The sequence below is a fragment of the Perognathus longimembris genome, chromosome 7, assembly GCF_023159225.1.
Source record: "Perognathus longimembris pacificus isolate PPM17 chromosome 7, ASM2315922v1, whole genome shotgun sequence".
NCBI classification, from domain to species: domain Eukaryota; kingdom Metazoa; phylum Chordata; class Mammalia; order Rodentia; family Heteromyidae; genus Perognathus; species Perognathus longimembris.
Genome location: NC_063167.1, coordinates 6989503 through 7010801, shown reverse-complemented (window position 1 = coordinate 7010801; position 21299 = coordinate 6989503). Strand labels below are relative to the sequence as shown.

At 46.6% G+C, this 21299-nt stretch overlaps 1 protein-coding gene across 1 annotated transcript in view; it reads left to right on the top strand.

Annotated features, from left to right (window-relative positions):
- Positions 1-21299, top strand: part of Mtor (mechanistic target of rapamycin kinase) — a 115111-nt gene that overhangs the window by 11407 nt on the left and 82405 nt on the right. The window contains exons 9-25 of the mRNA XM_048350228.1: positions 484-670; positions 1177-1305; positions 1736-1980; positions 3490-3705; positions 4021-4226; positions 6022-6144; positions 7478-7567; positions 7688-7780; positions 8879-9013; positions 9239-9368; positions 11084-11334; positions 13923-14009; positions 16727-16894; positions 18282-18394; positions 18677-18839; positions 19790-19882; positions 20579-20725. Of these exons, the coding sequence (XP_048206185.1) occupies positions 484-670; positions 1177-1305; positions 1736-1980; positions 3490-3705; positions 4021-4226; positions 6022-6144; positions 7478-7567; positions 7688-7780; positions 8879-9013; positions 9239-9368; positions 11084-11334; positions 13923-14009; positions 16727-16894; positions 18282-18394; positions 18677-18839; positions 19790-19882; positions 20579-20725 (2576 nt within the window). The remainder of the gene's footprint in view (positions 1-483; positions 671-1176; positions 1306-1735; positions 1981-3489; positions 3706-4020; positions 4227-6021; positions 6145-7477; positions 7568-7687; positions 7781-8878; positions 9014-9238; positions 9369-11083; positions 11335-13922; positions 14010-16726; positions 16895-18281; positions 18395-18676; positions 18840-19789; positions 19883-20578; positions 20726-21299) is intronic.

Below are 21299 nucleotides of genomic sequence, written 5' to 3'. Positions count from 1 at the left end.
TGTTTGAGTAGTGATGACAGAGCATAAGATGTCCTCTAGGCCAGGTGTGCTGGCTCCTACCTGTAATCCTCACTGCTCTGAGGTCAGAAGTATCACAGTTTAAAGCCAACCCGGGCAAAAGGTGCTCTGAGACCACGTCTCAACCAATAAAAAGGAAGGCTGGGCACAGTGGTGAGTGCCTGTCATCCCAGCTACATGTCAGTAGGAGAAATCTGGTCCAGTCTGGCCCAGGCCATAAATGGGAAACCTTACTTGAGAAACAATGAGAGCACTTGAATGCAGCTCATGTTCTAGATAGAGAACACCTGCCTGGCAACCACAGTCTTGCCAGGTATGGCCAAAAAGCATCCTCTACATTCTTACCATCTTTCTAACAGATCTTGATTTATCCTTAAATTTGAAGATTTTCTGTAGGACCTCTGACCTTTGCTGTATCACCTGACTCAGACCTTGAGCTACGCACTTTGTCTTTTCCATGTCCAGATACTCAGTACCTCCAGGATACCATGAACCATGTCCTGAGCTGTGTCAAGAAGGAGAAGGAACGGACAGCCGCCTTCCAGGCCTTGGGGCTGCTTTCTGTGGCTGTGAGGTCCGAGTTTAAGGTCTACTTGCCCCGTGTGCTGGACATCATCCGAGCAGCCCTGCCGCCCAAGGACTTTGCTCACAAGTAAGCATCTATGTTAGGATTTCTCCTCACACCCAAGTTTACCTGGACAGCGGAGCACGCTCCATTCCAGTTCTGTAGACCCTGTATGCATTCTGCCAATCTCTACATTCCAGACTGCCGCAAGTAAAGATGGTTCCTCCTCAACTGAGTTATAGGGGCCGTGTAATAGAGTTAGGTTGTTCTACTTTCCTGTTGTATTAGCAAGGGTCCCTGGTGCATTGACAGGACCCACCCATCCTAAAGCTGGGCATTCTCATCTCAGCCGCTCTCCTGAAAGGGAAAGGGCGCCTTCCTTCCTGGTGGCACGTGGCTGCCATCTGCTGGCTGGCCATAGAAATACACAAGCCTGCCGTGATGCGTGTGATGGCCCCCCTGGAAATGTGCAGAGGACAGCCTGCATACCCACATGGGGGGCCCTTGAGGAACCTGCTCCTTTTGCCACCAGGCAGCATGGAAGTAGTACAAGACAGAATGTCTGTGTAAATTCGCTACTTTTTCCTCTGCAGGAGGCAGAAGGCCATGCAGGTGGATGCCACGGTATTCACGTGTATCAGCATGCTGGCAAGAGCCATGGGGCCTGGCATCCAGCAGGACATCAAGGAGCTCCTGGAGCCCATGCTGGCCGTGGGGCTGAGGTGCGTGATGGGCCCCTCACCCGCCCTGCCTCAGTCGGGGCGGGGCCTGGCTCACAGCATGGGGCCTGCCTTAGAGGATGGAGGCGTGGTTGTGAGCACATTCAATTGGATAGGCAGGATAGCTCACACTACACATAGGCTCATTTTGAATTCTATATGATGCTGGCCGAGGTACTTCTCTAAGCCTCAGTTTTCTCATCTGAGAAGTGGTACATAGCAACCCCAGTTGTCCAGGACAGTGGTGGGGCGGTCTTCAGGGAGCCACTCTTAGCAGAGAGTTGAGCACGTTTACACTGTCTGATGGCATCCTTTCTGCTTTGGAGCCCAGCAGGGATGGGTCTGATCCCCATTGGACAGGGAGGCCTGTTTCTTCCTGGGAACGGGTGGAGTGTCATTGGCCCAGCCCACCGTGACTTAGTTTCCTTCTCAGCCCCGCCCTCACGGCTGTGCTCTATGACCTGAGCCGCCAGATTCCACAGTTGAAGAAGGACATCCAGGATGGACTCCTGAAGATGCTCTCGCTGGTCCTCATGCACAAACCCCTCCGCCACCCAGGCATGCCTAAGGGCCTGGCCCATCAGCTGGCCTCCCCTGGCCTTACCACCCTCCCGGAGGCCAGTGATGTGGGCAGCATCACCCTTGCCCTCCGGACCCTTGGGAGCTTTGAGTTTGAAGGTAAGACATTGCATCAGCTCTTGCTGGGAAAGGTGAGTGATGTCGGAACCTTGAGAAAGGCGTGAGGGAACCTAGAATTTCTGGGTCTTGCTGGGATTCTTGACAGGGCGCAGGTTGTACAGCAGCTCCTTTTTCACAGGCTCTCGCCATACATAGTTGATTCCTACTCTCTGCTTTGTTCCATACCATACTGTGGGGACAGATAATGATCAAGTGTAGATCCAAGGAAAACATGCTTGGTGATGAGAAAGGTGGGTGGGTATCTCTCTCCCCTTCTCTTTCTCATGTAGCTGAGAGGGTATTTTATGTGTACGTGCCTGTACTGGGGCTTGAACTCGGGGCCTTTAACTCTTGCTTAACTTTTTCACTCAAGACTGGTGATCTACCACTTGAGCCACACCTCCACTTCCAGCATTTTGCTGGTTTAACTGAAGATAAGAGTCTTGTGAACTTTACTGCCTTAAGCTTGCTTTGAGCCAAGACCCTTAGATCTCAGCCTCCTGAGTATCTGGGATTATAGGCATAAGCTACCAACACCCAGCCTGAATGGGTACTTAATGCTTTACAATGTTCTCTTCACTAATGATGATTCTTTTGATCTGCTTCCCGTGCTGTTTTTGAGACTTGGTCTTCTACAGTGGTTGAATTATATTAAACCAGTGTTGTGCTGATTAGTAGCACAAACTGTAATTTCTTTTTTTTTTTGCCAGTCCTGGGCCTTGGACTCAGGACTTGAGCACTGTCCTTGGCTTCCTTTTGCTCAAAGCTAGCATTCTACCACTTGAGCCACAACACCACTTCCAGCTTTTTCTGTGTATGTGGTGTTGTAACAATCAAACCCAGGGTTTCATGCATTCAAGGCAAGCACTCTGGCACTAGGCCACATTTCCAGCCCTGTAATTTATTTCTACTGAATGTAATATAGCTGTGTTTAAACTGAGCCTACAGCAAACTTGCTTTGGGGTATTTCAGCCTAAGAACTAAAATAGATAAGGTAAACCTTGATCAAGAATTAGTTATCCTCTGGAAATGGAAGGACTTGGGTCAGAATAAAACAGTTTATTCTTCGAAAGAAATTTAGAAAGGGGATGATGTTGCTCTGTCTTCGTCCTCCTTCATCACTCCCTTCCACTCTTCTGCTTTTTGGAAGCTCATGTGCTTTCCTTTAAGAGAAAAATTGTAAAGTTATAAGTGGCTAGAATCATAGCGACTCAGGAGGCTGAGATCTGATCATGGTCTGAGGTCAGCCTGGACAGAAAAGTTTGTGAGATTCTCTTGCCAAAATAATCAGCAAAAAGCAGGGCTGGAGACATGGCTGGAGTGGTGGTAGAGTGCCAGCTGAGTCAGCACAAGGCCTTGAGTTCACACTTGGGTACCTGTAAGAGAGAGAAAGAGTTGTGAATCAGTACCTTGTTGCTGAGTACCTGTTCTGTTGAAAATGAAGCGAGGAGCCCTTAGCACACTGTGGCTGCCGTGTTTATTCTGCCTTTTCTCTGCCTTTGCATCTAGGCCACTCCCTGACCCAGTTTGTCCGGCACTGTGCGGACCACTTCCTGAACAGCGAGCACAAGGAGATCCGCATGGAAGCCGCCCGCACCTGCTCCCGCCTCCTCACACCCTCCATCCACCTCATCAGCGGCCACGCCCACGTGGTCAGCCAGACCGCCGTGCAAGTGGTGGCAGATGTGCTCAGCAAACTGCTCGTGGTTGGGATAACAGATCCCGGTAAAGTTTCTAGACAGAAGCAGTTTGGGGAATTCAGGTGGAAGTAGCTGATCTCACTACCTAGCATCTGTCCACTCTTCCCCCGCCACGGGATTCGTCTTTGTTTTTCCAGCCCACTTGTGTAACACAATCTGCTTTAATTCTTCTCCCTTTGCTCCCATGAGTAGAGAAAAAAACGACAGAAGTGAGATGAAAACAAATATCTGGAGTCCCTTCCCCCCACCCCCACTGGACTAGAGGCAGGGAGCTAGAGGGGGACAGGGCTGGAGAGAGGGGCTCATGAAGAAGACTTCAAAGGCTCAATTGTTCTCGCAGACCCTGACATCCGCTACTGTGTCTTGGCGTCCCTGGACGAGCGCTTTGATGCACACCTGGCCCAGGCAGAGAGTTTGCAGGCCCTGTTTGTGGCCCTGAATGACCAGGTGTTTGAGATCCGGGAGCTGGCCATCTGCACGGTGGGCCGGCTGAGCAGCATGAACCCTGCCTTTGTCATGCCTTTCCTGCGCAAGATGCTCATCCAGGTAATGGGCAGACAGGCCTGCAGTGAGCGGCACTTCACATTCCCCAACTGCACGCAGCTTACCTTAAGGAGATGGCGTTCACTCAAAACTTGTCATAGTAAAAAGTGGCCGTAAATGGTGTCAATCAACTAATTAGGAAATTGTACTGATGACTGATGACTTCTTTAACTGTTGGCCCATGTGAGGAATGTAGTCATTTTTTTAAAATATGATTTTATTGTTGTTATTAAGGTGTGGTACAGCAGGGTTACTGTTTCATACGTCGGGTAATGAGTACATTTTTTTTTTTTTTGGACAGTGTCACTTCTTTCTTGGTTTTTCCCATAGGCTCCCTCTCCCTTCTCTGCCCACAAGTTGCATACTTGGTTTATTTTCCACTTAGTATTGGCTGCTGAGTACCACGACTACATTTGTTCACTCTTCCTCCTTCCATTTTTGCAGAAACAAAATTGCCCCTGAGCCTGCCAGCTCTATTATACTGCATATGTTTGGTGTAGCGATAGCTCCTAGTGTGAATGTCAGTTTGTGCATTCATGTGAGACTCTGGAGGGCTTCCTATGCTGTGAGTGCTGGTGGGTGCTGGCAGTGTATCGATGAACCGCCCACATACAGCTCCTGTCCTCCTAGAGCTGACATTCATTCACTCACCAGCTCATCTCAGCTTTCAGATAGTGGAGAATATAAGTTCCATTGAATGAACTTACCACGTGCTGGATTTAGCCTTTGACACTCCAAAAAGATTTTATCCTTGTAAAGAATCAAACCTAGAGCCTTATGCATGATAGGAAAGCACTCTTCCCCAAAGCTTCATCCTAGCCCAGAAAATTCAAAACTTAAAGAGAATATTTAATTCAACCTTGATACGGATTTCCTCAAATGAGCTCGTGCGTGGTCGTGTGTTTGGCCTCTTTCTGAGGCCGAGGTCATGGCCCTTGGTGCCGTGGGGCTCCCGGGCTCAGGTGCGGCCCACACTGCTGCTGCCTTCCAGAGTTGTGCTGTGTTCCCTGCCACACGCTTCCTGACAACCAGCCGCCCCCCTCCACTGTCCCTCCCCCTTCTGGCCAGCACCCAGCCTCAGCCATCTCCTTTTGCTGTTGCAGATCTATTCTGTTTGTCTCTCTCCATCTTGTTTTGCTATTGTATGCCATGATTATGGGAAAAGTCTGTCAAGGGGATACAGAAAAATCATGGTTATTCAATCAGTAACTTAAGACAAAATATAGTGCTGTACTGTAATCCTTTCCCCAGGGTAGCTGAGACGTACATTCCTTTCTCTCACTTCAGGATTCTTTCTGACAACTGTAGCTAGTCAGAAGTCTATTTTAAGCTGTCTGACTGTCTCATCATGAGCATAAAGTCCCCCTGTGCTAGTATCTTAGGGATGTCAATTAAACAAACACATTACTTCTACTCTGAGGCCCCAGGAGATCCTGCTGATGTCATTGCTAATATTTTAGGTTTATCTAGATAAGCCTTGGACAACTCTGGAGTGTCGGCATTTCTCTTGGTGCCAGGTGTTCTAGTTTGTTACTTCCTTTGTTATTGTTTATAGGTCCCCTTAGTGGTGCTCATTTTTTCTCCAAAACCCTAATATCAGCTCTCTGTGGTTGAGCTGCACTGTTACAGGCCTGGCTTTTGTGAGGACTGCAGGAGATAGGGCTGGTTTCAAGCTCTTCTTGTCCTAGGTGCTTAGCTCCACGGATCTCCTTTGCTGAGCATCTTGCACAGAAGTCTGGTTGCTTCCTTTGGGTCCCTGCCAGCTGTCTCTGCTGTAACGGCCACGTCTTCCTCACAGATTTTGACAGAGCTGGAACACAGTGGTATTGGGAGAATCAAAGAGCAGAGTGCTCGAATGCTGGGACACCTGGTGTCCAATGCCCCCCGACTCATCCGCCCCTACATGGAGCCCATCCTGAAGGTAACTCATGATTGATGGCCAGCATGGCACTTTCTTTCCTGACTGTTTGATCTAAGCATGTTTCGAGGATGCAGTGTTTCCTTTTTGTTTTTGTTTTTCTGTTTTGTTTTGCTTTTTGTCAGTCCTGGGGCTTGAACTCAAGGCCTGAGCACTGTCCCTGGCTTTTTTTTTGCTCAAGGCTAGCACTCTGCCACTTGAGCCACAGCGCCACTTCTGGCCGTTTTCTGTATATGTGGTGCTGGGGAATCGAACCCAGGGCCTCATGTATACAAGGCAAGCACTCTTGCCACTAGGCCATATCACCAGCCCATCCTCTTTGGTACACTGAACAAAGTAGATCGTGTCTGTGGTTCTAGGCTTAGAACAAGAATCTCACCAGTTGCAGAAAAGAGCTCTTCTGGAGAGATGAGGTACTTTAGGCACTGTTGAATTTACTCAGAGAGAAGTAAGTAACTTAGACAGCATAAAATACATTAGTAATTTGAAGTCTTGGATAACAACCTAAAACCAGACGGATCATCACAGAAAAGGGGAGAGGAGACAAAGGAAATGCCTTTAAATCATGGTGCTTCCCAGCTCTCTCATATGCTAGACGTGTACTTGGTATGAAGGAAAGTTTGGTATGGTTTCTTGGACAGTTTTTTTCTGGGGTATGGGGTAAAGGATTATTTTGGTTATTTTTTATTAGCTTAGTTAGCTATACAGGGGGAGATTTCATTGTCACATGCTTTGGTTATATTTTTGCTTCTTTTATAGGGCTAGGGATTAAACCCTAGGACCTTGCATGTGCTAGGTAGTGTGGTACTGCTGACCTATACCCCCAGCACTCTTGAACAATTATTATTATTTTTTTTACTTTTTTTTGCCAGTCCTGGCACTTGAATTTAAGGCTTGGGCACTGTCCCTGAGCTTCTTTTGCTCAAGGCTAGCATTCTACCACTTCAGCCACAGCACTACTTCTGGCTTTTTCTGTTTATATGGTGCTGAAGAATGGGACCCAGGGCTTCATGCATGCTAGGCAAGCACTCTACCACTAAGCCACATTCCCAGCCCTCTTGAGCAAATTTTACTTAGGTGAAAGAAAGATTTCTATGGAACTAGAGGCATGGCTGAGGTGGTAGAGTGCCAGCTGTGAGCAAAAAAGCTGAGTGAGAACATGAGGCCCTGAGTTTAAGCCCCAATACCTGTACAGAGACAGACAGACAGAGTTTAAAATATATTGCTCAAATAGACTCTCTGGAGTTGGAAAAAGGAGAGAGCATAAGTACACAAAAGAAAAAGGTTTCTAGTATATGCTAATATGCATTTGTTTTCTCATGCCTTATTTCCATAGGCTTTAATTTTGAAACTGAAAGACCCAGACCCAGATCCAAACCCAGGTGTGATCAATAATGTCCTGGCCACAATTGGAGAACTAGCTCAGGTGAGGTGACAATAGCTTTCTCCATAGGGTAGAAACAGTTTAACCTCTATGGAAGTCAGAAAACTTCCCACTGCTGTCATTTCTAACCCCATCTGCCCTTGTTTTCACTTCCTTTTGCAGGTTAGCGGCTTAGAGATGAGGAAATGGGTTGATGAGCTCTTCATCATCATCATGGACATGCTCCAGGATTCCTCGCTGTTGGCCAAAAGGCAGGTGAGTGCCACTGTTTCCTGACTGACAGGTGGACCCACGGGTCCAGGGACATTGTTTTTCTTTGTTTGCCGCACTGGCCCAGCCAGCCCCCAGATTTAACTCTCCATACTATAAAAAGAAACATTAGCATTGAGAAAATTAGCTGTCATCTTGACCTAGAGTCACTTTCAGTAAGTGTCAATGCTGAGCAGTGCCATTTCCTCTATTCTGAGAAAGATACTCACCAAAGCCTCAGCTCTTTTTTTTTTTTTTTTTGCCAGTCCTGGGGCTTGAACTCAGGGCCTGAGCACTGTCCCTGGCTTCTTTTGCTCAAGGCTAGCACTCTACCACTTGAGTCACAGAGCCACTTCCAGCTTTTTCTATGTATGTGGTACTGAGGAATCAAACCCAGGGCTTCATGCATGCTAGGCAAGCACTCTACCACTAAGCCACATTCCCAGCCCAAGCCTCAGCTCTTGGAAAGAAAAGAAAGCCTTGGACATAGCCTGTGGTGGTATAGATTCTGTTCACCCTGGTCATTGTAGATTATTAGATGACTAGTCTGGGGGGCTGGGGATATAGCCTAGTGGCAAGAGTGCCTGCCTCGGATACGCGAGGCCCTAGGTTCGATTCCCCAGCACCACATATACAGAAAACGGCCAGAAGCGGCGCTGTGGCTCAAGTGGTAGAGTGCTAGCCTTGAGCGGGAAGAAGCCAGGGACAGTGCTCAGGCCCTGAGTCCAAGGCCCAGGACTGGCCAAAAAAAAAAAAAAAAAAAAAAAACCATCATAGATGACTAGTCTGAAATTCATCACCATGTTAATTTCCTGTTGAATCAACGGGTAGTCATTTGGGACATGGAAGAAATAGATATTTCCTTGGAAAAAGGTGGGAATATTTTTTATCTTTGGAACCAGTGATTGCTATAGGTTTGTATTTGATGAGCAATGTTATTTTGTCCTTGTTCTCAGGGTGTCTGTTCATGGTTAGTGTCTTTACTGGAAATTTCTCTTATAATAGCTTCTGACACTTCACTATAATCCCAACACAAAAGGTATGGCTGTGCTTTCTTCTCCCTCACACTGGCTCTGTGAACCATGTGGTCTTCTGTCTACCCAGGTGGCCCTGTGGACCCTGGGGCAGCTGGTAGCCAGCACTGGCTATGTGGTGGAACCCTACAGGAAGTACCCCACCTTGCTTGAGGTGCTACTGAATTTTCTGAAGACTGAACAGAACCAGGGCACACGGAGAGAGGTAGCAAACCTGGGGACCTGGCCTTCAAAGACTACTAGGACATTGGAGGGGAGTGGTGACGGCATTAATGTACTCCACAGTGTTGACCAGACTTCCTGTTCCTCTCCATTTTGTTCATGGAGTTGGGCATTGGGGTAGGAATTGGGGATCGTGGAGCTTGAGAGGAATCAGGAACCCATTCTGATGTTGTGATGATTGTTTTCTTTTTCTCTCCCCCTCCCCCAGGCTATCCGCGTGTTAGGACTCTTGGGGGCTTTGGATCCCTACAAGCACAAAGTGAATATCGGCATGATCGACCAGTCCCGCGATGCGTCTGCTGTCAGCCTGTCGGAATCCAAGTCCAGCCAGGATTCCTGTAAGCCAGACTTGCCACACTCTGACTCCAAAGCCCTTACTGAACTGATTTAGAAAGAACGTTAGTTCACACAAGTGAAATGACAAGATACTGGCTCAAGCCGGATACTGGTAGTCCTAACCACCCAGGAGGCAGAGATCTGAGGATCGCATTTCAAAGCCAGCTCAGGCAGGAAACTCCTTGAGACTTCTTTCCATTAACTACTAAAAGGCTGGAAGTGGAGCTGTGGCTCACGTGGTAGAGCACTAACCTTGAGCACAAAATCTCAGAGACAGTGCCTGGGCCCTGAGTTCACACCCTAGGACCACAGTGGACACACAGACACACAAATATACTGACTCTCATTTATCAACTTGTGAATGAAAAGCCCATTATTTCCTCTTGATAAGCAAGGATACTACTCCTGGTGTGGCCAGAGTCCTCATGGCTGTCACATTCTTTGTCAAGAGTGAACAAGCTGAGTGTGCTCTGATGCCAGTGAGGGGGCATAGGAGTCATCCCCCTATTTCCTCTACCCATCACTCATTGTTAGTGTCTCTGGTGTCTTGTATTCCCAAGGAGCACCCAAGGAGGAAAAGGATAGAACTTACTCCACTTTAATTGTAGGAAATCAGAAACAGGGGTTGGGGCATAGAAAAACTAGTAGCCATCAGGAGCCTGCACCCTTTTTCTCCTCTGAGGGTCTGGCCCTCGAGTCTGATTGCCTCTTCACAAGTAGCTGGAGGGCGTGATGTAGAAATGCAATGCATAGATGCGATGTAGAGGTGGCTCCTGTCCTTGGCCCACTGTCCACCAGGCCAGGCCTTGTTCCTGAGCATACAGGTTCCACAGTGTCTCTCCAGCTGTTTCGAGGATGTTCATTTCCTCAAAGGAAATGCTTTCAGCTATAGGTGAGATCCTATTGGTTCGATTCCTGCGGAATTCCTCCTGGATGTGAGAGAAGTATGATGTTCTGTCCAATGGGGACATCAGGAGCAGAGCCCGAGCCTGGTCCTTCTGCATGCCCTTCCTTAGCACCACCAGCCCGGGTCTGGGTGCACAGAGTCCTCCAGACACCTGCTGCTCAGATTGGAGCTCTGACCTGCAGACTTGTCCGCGTTCCCTGGGGGAACCAGGCAGCTGTGGAACAGATGTTTGCCTCATTTAATTCCCGTTACTTTCACTTGGAGGAGTAATTATTTGTATTAATGGTTTCAGCTACAAAGTTGGGAACTGTATTGGTAAGAAGCTAAGTTAAACATAGCAGTTTAAAAAAACAGCAACTCGGGCTGGGGATATAGCCTAGTGGCAAGAGTGCCTGCCTCATATACACGAGGCCCTAGGTTCGATTCCCCAGCACCACATATACAGAAAACGGCCAGAAGCGGCGCTGTGGCTCAAGTGGCAGAGTGCTAGCCTTGAGCGGGAAGAAGCCAGGGACAGTGCTCAGGCCCTGAGTCCAAGGCCCAGGACTGGCCAAAAAAAAAAAAAACAGCAACTCATGGCACTGCTTTAGTCTTTGATGGTTTGGGTAATGAAAGCCAAAACCTGTTTAGTCCCTGGTGGTGCGAGCCTGTTTATCAGTTCCTAATAGACCCCTGATTGTCAGCTGTGTCAGAATATATCAGGGAAGATACAAATGCTTATGTCCGTGAGGGAGTTTTTGTTTGCTATTAACCATGGTTTGCCTAGCACCATCATAAGCCCTTAGGACTTCCTTCTTGGCTTTGTCCTAGCTGACTATAGCACCAGTGAGATGCTGGTCAACATGGGAAATCTGCCGCTGGACGAGTTCTACCCAGCCGTGTCTATGGTGGCCCTGATGCGCATCTTCCGAGACCAGTCTCTCTCCCACCATCACACCATGGTGGTCCAGGCCATCACCTTCATCTTCAAGTCCCTGGGGCTCAAGTGCGTGCAGTTTCTGCCCCAGGTCATGCCCACGTTCCTGAATGTCATTCGGGTCTGTGATGGTGCTATCCGGGAAGTAAGTACACAGAGTCCTTATTCTTGTTCCTCTTCGCTTTGCCCCACACATACACAGGAGGTCCATCGGCACCTCACCTGCCTGGTACTACCTTCTTGCTGCTAAGAACCAGAGCCTCACCACCCCCTAACTCTGGATACCTAAGCGTACAGGCAACCGCTCCAGTTTCTTGTTCTAGCCCCACAGCCTGACTAAAAAAGGAGCAGATTCCTGATTTTTCTCTCCTGTACCTTTGTTTTCTATTTCATTAACCTGCTGTTTTTTGTTACTTTCCACATTTTTTTCTGCTTAAAAATATTTTTTTGTATTATAATGGCACCTCACTAATTGTCAGTATTTCTTCTTTTCTAACACTTTGTTATGGCTGTTAATTTTACTCCAAGTTAAATGTTTTTGCCAGGTTGTGCAGTCATCACTAACAGCGTCACTACAGATAGCTTCTGTCACTGTTGCCAGAAACCTCTCACCCTTCTGCAGTCATTTCCGTTCCCACTCCATTCTAGGGCAACCATCGATCTACTTTTTGTCTCCAGAGACTTGCCTTTTCTTTGCAATTGAGAGCATAGAATATGAACCTTTTGCATCTAGCTTCTTTCATATAACATAATACTTTTGAGGTTTGTTTACCCATGTTGAAGTGTAAATTTGGAGTTCACTCTTTATTGCTGAGTAATATTTTCATTGTTAACAAGTAAATATTTTCTCTGTGCCTCAGTGGCTCATGGAGGCTAAGATCCAAGGATCACAGTTCAAAGCCAGTGAGGGTCTGTGAGACTTATCTCCAATTAACTACTAAAAAGCAGGAAATAGAATTGTAGCTTAGGTAGTATAGCACTAGCCTTGAGCAAAAAAGCTCAAGGACAGTGCCCAGGCTCTGAGTTCAAGCCCTAGGATTGGCACAAGAAAGAATTTTTTCCTAAACTTATTACCTTTTTTTTCTTTATTTAGAAGTAGATATTTTATTTGTAAATCTACATGGTTTAAAATTTCTCTCTTTGATACTGATATCTAAGTTAATTCTGTTGTACTTATGATTCTTTGGTGTCTACTGAGACTGCCTTAGGTCTGGTTCATCATTGATTTTCCTGTTTCTTCTTGGGAGCAGTGTGTACTTGCTAATGTTATACATAGCATTCTTCATATATCATTAGATTGAACTAGCTACGTACTGTGGCCAAATCTTTTGAATGATTCCTTGTTTTATTTTGCTTAATAATAGCATTTATGATTATAGTTTCATATCTATACCAACTCTGGAGGCATATGTCTTTTTCTGTCTCCTATCTTTTTTTTCTTTCTTTCTTTTATGGTACTGGGGATCAAATCCATGGCCTTATGCAAGACCGGCAAGTACCCTACCATTGAGCTACATCCACGGCCCTTTTCCTATTCTTTCATTTTTAAAAAGATTATTTATTTTTCAAGATAAAACGTTTATTTGTTTATTTGGTGCCAGTCCTAGGGCTTGGACTCAGGGCCTAAGCACTATCCCTGGCTTCTTTTTGCTCAAGGCTAGCACTCTACCACTTGAGCCACAGTACCACCTCTGGCCGTTTTCTATATATGTGGTGCTGGGGAATCGAACCCAGGGCTTCATGTATACGAGTCAAGCACTCTTGCCACTAGGCCAATAAGCCCCCTATTCTTTCATTTTTAACTGTTGTGATTTTGTTTCAGATGGCTCTCTTGTAAATGTAATATAACTAGATTAATGTTTTAATACAACTTAAAAATATGTCTTTAAATTGGTATGTCTTGTATAGTAATTGCTGATTGTACTTACCTATTTCCATCATTTATGTGATTCTTCTTGTCCTGCTTTCTTTCTTTATTTTTAATGTAATTTTGTTGTTGTTAAGGGATTGTTCAGAGGGGTTACCATTTCATAGGTCAGGTAATGTATACATTTCTTTTTTGTGGACAATTATACCACTTCCTTCACTTTCCCCCAGTTTCTTCTTTGTCTTTGTTTTTTAACTTGAAAGTTTTTTTTTTTATTTCTTGTTTTCTACTCTTAGCCACCTTTAATTTTGAAAAATATTTTATAATGAAATCAAGGCAAAAAATAGTTTGTGCAGTTCATAGCATTTTGTCAATTTGGTTTCATCTGTTATCTTTTATGCATAGAATTTCTTTGTTTTCTGACTTAGGGTCTTGCTATTATGTTTCCCAGGCTGGTCTTGAACTCATTGCTTCAGTGATCCTCCTACCTCAGCCTCATGAACAGCTAACACTATAGACCTGCCACAGTTTTTTTGAGTGTGTGCCAATCTTGGGGCTTGAACGCAGGGCCTCTGTGCTGTCCCTGAGCTTTTGTGCCCAAGGCTAGCACTCTTACCACATGAGCCAAAGCTCCACTTCCAGCTATTTTGGTGGTTAATTGAAGACGAGAATCTCATGAACTTTGCTGCCTGAGCTGGTTTGAACCTTGGTCCTCAGATCTCAGCCTCCCAAGGAGCTAGGATTATAGGAATGAGCCACTGGTGCCTGGCTCCAGAGTTGCCTTTATTCATTTGCATGGATGGAGGTTAAGCTTGAGGGTTCTGTGTCATTTGTGGCATCAGCTTGCTGACCTCTTTCTGTTTCAGTTTCTGTTCCAGCAGCTGGGCATGTTGGTGTCTTTTGTGAAGAGCCACATCAGACCTTACATGGATGAAATAGTCACCCTCATGAGAGTAAGTAGAAGTTCAGGCCCTTACCTGTTTGTCTGAGTTTGAGTCAAGGGACACTCAGAGGCAAGTTTGGATAATGTAGACATTTTCTTCATGGGTCATTGTGGAGGAGTTAACAATCCAAATATAAAAGGCCCACTTGCTTTGGAGGCCAAGAGGAGTGCTTGCCCCCGGGCTCCAAGCTCCCAGGTTCAGGAGTTTGTGGTAAGAAGTCTGTGGAGGCATCTGGGAGTAATTGTGCTCACACACAACAAAGCAGTTGTACTTTTTTGTGGTGGTGGTTGTTGTTCTAGTACTAGGGCTTGAACTCAGAGCCTGAGTTCAAGGGCATTTGAACTGAACTCGGCACCGACCTGAAGGGAACTGAACTCTGGGCACTGTCCCTGAGCTTTTTCCCTCTCGGCTGACATGGCACCACTTGAGCCACAGCTCTCCTGGCATTTTGGTGATTAATTGGAAATAAGAGTCTCACAGACTTTTCTGGCTAGGCTGGCTTTGAACCTTGATCCTTAAATCTCTGCCTCCTGAGTAGCTAGGAGGATAACAGGTGCCCAGCAGCAATTTTGCTTTGATACTGACTTGCACAAAGCCTCTTCCATACTGCCCATAGAACTGGCCTGAGGAGGGGGCTAGGGAATCGGGTTCTAGCTCAGTGAGGCTTCATGGTCTCCTGACAGGCACTGGGAGGGGGTTTGGGAATCAGGTTCTAGCTCAGTGAGGCTTCATGGTCTCCTGACAGGCACTGAGAACCAAGATGCAGTCTGTCCCCCCTGACCACAGTGGCATCTGAGAATGGGCTTAGGCCCCAGGATTTTATAACATGTAGTAGAAGTTTCTGGAAGATGCTGGATTGATGGCAGTGTTGTTTTCCTATTGTTGTATATGATTTAAATGATTATGTTGGGAAGATTTCTTGGCAGACATCATTGTGTTTTCCTCAGAGATTTTTTTTTTGTTTTCCCACCCCAGACCTCTGTAGTTAGCTTGCAGGAAGCTGCATGGCCGAAATTTAAATGTCTGGCTTCCCAAGTGGAACTTTCTAGCACTTGAAAGCAATTGGACAAACTCCTACATGTATAAATCATTAAAGGTGGCTTTTTTCCCCCACTGCTACCATAGAGGCCTCTGTATAAGGAAGATCTAGGCCAAATGCTAAACCACCTGGTCTTTGGGATGAGGAGAAAGCAGTATACTCAAAGTAGGAGGCTAAAGTGACCCCTGACTCACCCAAAAAAGGCGCTGGACCACGCCACAGTGTGAGGCAGGGAGCCTGGCCCGCAGAGCACAGCTTTCCTTTCATCCCCCATGAAGAAGCGCGTGGAGCTCTTCCTTTAGCTGTTGGTCTGGGCTTTTTAATGAGTTCCCCGGAGCTCAGGAGGAGAATAGTCTGTGAGTCATGATCCAACTCCTGTCCCCAGGCAGGCTGCTGGCTTCTTTGAGTAGAGAAAGCCCTGCGAGGAGCCCAGGGTATTGGAGTGGGGAGGCGAGTGGGTTCACTCTGAAGATGGCAGAGTGCGGTCCAAGTGAATGAACATCAGACATGCAGGGGGCCTCAAAAAAATCTGTGGTGTTTTTAATCTAATGTGAACATAGGCTTTTCAGAGAGAATATTTCTCTCCCAGTAGAGAAAAAGTAAGTTCTACCAAACTTCTTCTAGTCTGGTTTTTACATTCTACATTGTTAATGCTTTAAATATATTTTTTAATAAAAATACTTTATAAAATCTTTCATCTGAGAAGTTATTCTTGTTTTTGTTGACTTGTGGTGTGAATTATTGAGAGGCACCAGGAGTACTAATATTCACGTGTTGCCATCATTAGTGAGATTTCTGTCCTCAGTAGATCTCCTGCTCTGGAATTTGGAGAAGGCAGGAACTTTCGGTCTTTCTGAGAAGATTTGAAATGACAGCTTTTCCTGGAGGGAGATGCTTGGGCCACTTCACCGTAGTGTTTTGAGGCAGGATCTGGAAGCCTGTTGCCCAGGCTGTTGTTTTAGTAACTCCTATGAATTACAGTTAGGCAGATATGAAAAGTGCTTGTTGTGTGGCACCTATCCAGGCCCAATGGACAGATTTTGGGGGACTAGATGTCAGATACCTCAAAGGGTAAATCCAGAAAGGGCAGTCTTGATGATGCTGGAATTACTCTGGTAGAGATAAAAATCTTTGCACTTCTTCAGAGCTCTTATGTGACTTAAATTTAGCTGTTTGTTCTGTAGACATATGTTTGAGTGGCTAAAGTAGTTCAGGTGCTCTGATAGAGTCTAGAAATACACAGAAGATTCAGACAATTTCTTCCCCTTAAACACTCTACAGTCTAGTTGAGGGAGGTTGCAAAGCAAATTAAATGCTACTGGTGCTAGGTACAGGAAAAGAGAAAAGTGAGTTTTGAGGCAGTGCTAGGTGGAGATACAGGATTGTGGTGTTATCATCTAGAGTGAATAGGTTTTCATTGTGTTAGCTTAGAGGAAGACATGGTATCGTAGGCAAAGGGCACATAATGAACAAAGCACCGGGAAGCGAGAGAGCCTGGCACAGCTGGGCAAGTGCAGTGTACCTTTTCCAACATGGCTGTGATTGGCAGTGGGGCCCAGTGAGAGGAGTGTGGGGGGGTTCACTTGGGGGAGACTGTGCTCACTATATTTTTGCTTCTGTTTTTGGGTTTACTCTTCCGCAGAGGAGTACCTAACTCTTCCCTGCCCTCTCTTTTTTCCCTTTGTAGGAATTCTGGGTCATGAACACCTCAATCCAGAGCACAATCATTCTTCTCATTGAGCAGATCGTGGTAGCTCTTGGGGGTGAATTTAAGCTCTACCTGCCCCAGCTGATCCCGCACATGCTGCGTGTCTTCATGCATGACAACAGCCCAGGCCGCATCGTCTCCATCAAGGTGAGGGAGATTTCTAACTTCCTCCAAGGCCCTAGAAGTGAGACCCTGTTCTGAGTGACAAGCCAATGTCTGCTTCACAACACAAAACTCCAGGTGTACGGACATCTGGGGCTTGCAGGCTTAGAGAACACTTAGAATTCTCTTTTGATTATCCTTATGCTCTGTTTCCTTTACTGGTTTATTCTTGGTTACTGTTTAGTCCAAGCCAGTATTTTCCCAGCAACAGAGTAATTATTAATTGAAATAATAAGTAGCGAAAACAAAAGTATAATATATAACTAAATGAAATAAGGAGAAAACAGGCCACCAAAAGAATGTAGTTCAGTTAGAAGCTGTCAGCTAACTCCTGTAATTCTAGCTACTCAGGGAACTAAGATCTGAGGGTGATGGTTCAAAGCTTGGCTGGGCAGGACTCTTATCTCCAATTAACCACTAGAAAACCAGAAGTGGAACTGTGGCTGGAAGTGGTAGAGCACTATATCTTGAGCACAAAAGCTCAGGGACATGCTGAATGTGGCTTAGCGGTAGAGGGCTTGCCTAGCATGCATGAAGCCCTGGGTTTGATTCCTCAGCACCACATACATAGAAAAAGCCAAAACATGGAGTTGTGGTACTTGGGTAGAATACTAGCCTTGAAAGAAAAAAAAACAAGTGAGTATAAAGCCCTAAGTTTAAGTACCAAAAACAAAACAAAAAGAATGTAGTTCAAAGCCACTTGCTATGATAAAGAAGGCTTTTCAGAGTCTCCACATCATTGCCTGTGTTCATGCATGTTGGAGGTACTTTTGTTTGCTGGGGTGGGGGGGGGGGGGGGGGCGGGGGGAGAGATAGTCCTGGGGATTGAACTTGGGGCCTCACTTGTTAGCAAAGTGTTCTACCACTTGAACTGCATTGCTAGGCCTTTCTGGTTTTAGCTTGTCAGATAGGGTCTCATGCTTTTACCTGGGCTAGTCTCTCTTCCACCTTCTGAATAACTGAGTTTACAGGTGTGGACCACTACTCCTGGCTGGCTTTTGTTTTCTTGTTTGTTTAGTTGTGGGGCTTGAACTCAAGGCGTGGGCACTGTCCCTGAGCTCTTTTGCTCAAGGCTAGTGCTCTACCTCTTTGAGCCACAGCGCCATTTCTGGTTTTGTGGTGGTGGTGGAGGTAAGAGTTTCATGGATTTCCTGCCCCTTTTGGCTTCAAACCACTATCCTCAGATCTCAGCCTCTTGAGTAGCTGGGATTACAGGTATGAGCCCCACTAGTGCGGGCCCTGGCTGGCTTTTGAGATAGGATTTTGCTAACATTTGCCCAGGCTGGCTCCACTTCCCAAGTAGCTGGGATTGCTGGCCTGTGTCACCAAGCTCAACTACTTTTTGTTGTTGTGCTCTTGCTCCCTTTTGCAGTTGTTGGCAGCAATCCAGTTGTTTGGTGCCAACCTGGATGACTACCTGCATTTGTTGTTGCCTCCAATCGTGAAGCTGTTTGATGCCCCTGAAGTACCACTGCCACCCCGGAAGTAAGCACACTGCCCCAAGGAACCAACAGCCGTTGAACTGTTAGCATTTCTGTTGGAAATACCCTTTTCTTAAGTTTCATGGCCATCATTCTAGTCATTTCAGCTGCCATTGTTGTAGTCTAGGAGTGTCTCTGGCGTAGGGAAATTCTACTTGTCCCCAACCCACTCTAGCTGTCCCACTGGGGAGTATATTGGATCCACGTCACACACAGTATCTCTGAAGCCCTTTCCCCCTTCCCTCCATGCTGATCATAAGGTAGCCTCCGCTCATGCTCGTTGTAGGGCAGCATTGGAGACAGTGGACCGCCTGACAGAGTCCCTGGACTTCACTGACTATGCCTCCCGGATCATTCACCCGATTGTCCGCACACTGGACCAGAGTCCAGAGCTGCGTTCCACTGCCATGGACACGCTGTCTTCCCTGGTTTTTCAGCTGGGGAAGAAGGTAAGACAGGAGTTCTTAACAAATGCTACTCTGCTTTGTTGGGACAGAAGACTCTAGAGCTTCTCTGCTGGTTAGTCTGTAAGTCTCAAGCCACCATTGGAGAACAAAGAATGAGCTCCTGTTTTTGTTGTGCTTTGTCTGTTCAGTAAACATTTCTTGAGCCACCTGTGTGGACCAAGAGTTGTTCTAGGGGCAAGAGAGTGAAAAGAATAAAGTCTTTGCTCTCATAGCCCTCGATTCCAGCAAAGCAAGGCGAGTAACGCCAGCGTGTCTCATAAGCCTGGTGTGGAGAAGTGGGGCAAAGGACTTCTCTGATGAACTGGTACTGGACAGAGGCATAAATGCAGTAGCCCCAGAGAGCTGGCTGCAGACAGAAGGGACGGCCAGTATGCAGGGTGAAGCAGGCAGGAGCGCTACACAGCACAGTGGGACAGAAGCTTGACTTCGGGAGGGATGGAGTGTAGAGACGAGCAGGGCCAACAGGAGAGAGACTAGGTCTTGGAAGCCAGAGGGGATCAAAAGGTGATCAGGAGGCAATCCTGGGACCAGCACCATCCATGTCTTTGTGCCTGGAGCTCAAGCAGTCTCTGGCTTCATCGCACTCTGGGTGATCTGATCCCACTATTGTTCAAATCACTGTGGCAGGCTGAGCAAGGCTGGAAGGCTTTGGGGAATTTTGAACACAGGAAAAACAGGATTGACTTAACGTTTTAAAGTAGTTATTCTCAATGCTGTATGGGGCAAGGATGGAAGCAGAAGCCTGGGAGGGGCCGCTGCAGGAAGCCAGGTGGCAGGAGATGGGGTCTTTGCCTGGCATTTGTCTTTGGATGGGAATTCCAGAGCTACCCCAATAGATAGAATAGCTGTATTGTAATTATGGTAATAATTCTTTTCTCTGCTTTTTGCTCTCCAATGGGATGCTTTCTCACGTCTCTCCCTTCCTGTCATAGTACCAAATTTTCATCCCGATGGTGAATAAAGTCCTGGTGCGGCACCGCATCAACCATCAGCGCTACGACGTGCTCATCTGCAGAATTGTCAAGGTGGGCCACGTCCCTGCGCGCGTCCCCAGCACGTGTCCCCAGCGTCTGTCCCCCTGGCTGCTCTTGTCCTCTAGCTACAGAGTTTGTTTACTGTTCCACTCTGAGTTGGCAAGCTTGTTCAGTTGAGGCTGTTTTCTTCAGCACAGTGGGCCATGTGGTTTCTGTTGGAGCAGCTCTGTTCTGCCATGGCCTGAACGTGGCCATCTGCAGCCCAGAAGCCAAGGGGCTGGCTGCATTCCAGCCAGACTTTATGGACACTGAAATCTGAGCCTCTCACAGTCCTCGTGGATTGCAAAATATTAATTTTCTTTGGGTTTTACCTTTTCAACCATTCAGTATTGAAAAACCATTCCTTACTCTTGGGCTTTACAAAGGCAGGTTACAGGCCATAGTTTGCCTTGGCTTCAAACACTTAATTGTGCCTGTTCTTGCCCACAGTTCCTTCATCTTTGCCATTTGCACAATTGGATGCCCATACCACTGAGTGACTTGCTTGCCAGAGACCAGGAAAGATAGATCTACAGTGGGGAACACAGCCTTGCCTATAGTTGATTTTGTGCATATGTACTGCTTTTTGCTGTTTGTTGAAACCCTGGCTCTTCTGGAAGGTGTGAACCTCCTAAGATGTATGTTTCTTTTCTAAACTAGAAGCTTCTAGTAGTGTTGAAGCTGTTTCCTCTGCCTCTCTGCCTACAGGGATATACCCTTGCTGATGAAGAAGAGGACCCCTTGATTTACCAGCATCGAATGCTGCGGAGTGGGCAGGGGGATGCGCTGGCTAGTGGACCGGTAGAAACGGGACCCATGAAGAAACTGCATGTCAGCACCATCAACCTCCAAAAGGCAGGTCCATTGTTTCCAGAGGACTCGACAAGCAGAGCCCTTCCTAATCCAAGCCAGCCTACATGGTTTCCTAGAAGTCTAGATACCATAAACTTAGGCTCCTGTCAGCCCAGGTGTCTGGCTTATCTTTTGCTTTTTGCTTTTTGTGGTACTGGGGTTTGAATTCAAGGCCTCATGATTATTAGGCAAGGTACTCTACTACTCAAGCCATACCATCAGCCATTTTGCTTTAGATAACTTTCAGGTGGGATCTCAGGTTTTTGCCCAGGCCAGCCTGGATCACAGACTTCCTACCTATGGCTTACTGAATAAACAAGACTACAGGCACATACCACCATGCTAACGTGTTGCCCAAGTTGGCCTCAAATGGTGGTCCTTTCACTCTACGCCTCTTGAATAGCTGGGATTATAGGAATGAGCTGCTACAGCCAACCTCGTGACACTTCTTCTAATAGAGGAAAAGCAGAGAGTAAAGTATCCCTTTGTGTAGAATTTCAGGGGCAAGACATTTTCTTGCAAATAGCATTGCCATTTTTTTAAACAATTAATTGCCATTTTTTTTAATGTGAGCAGA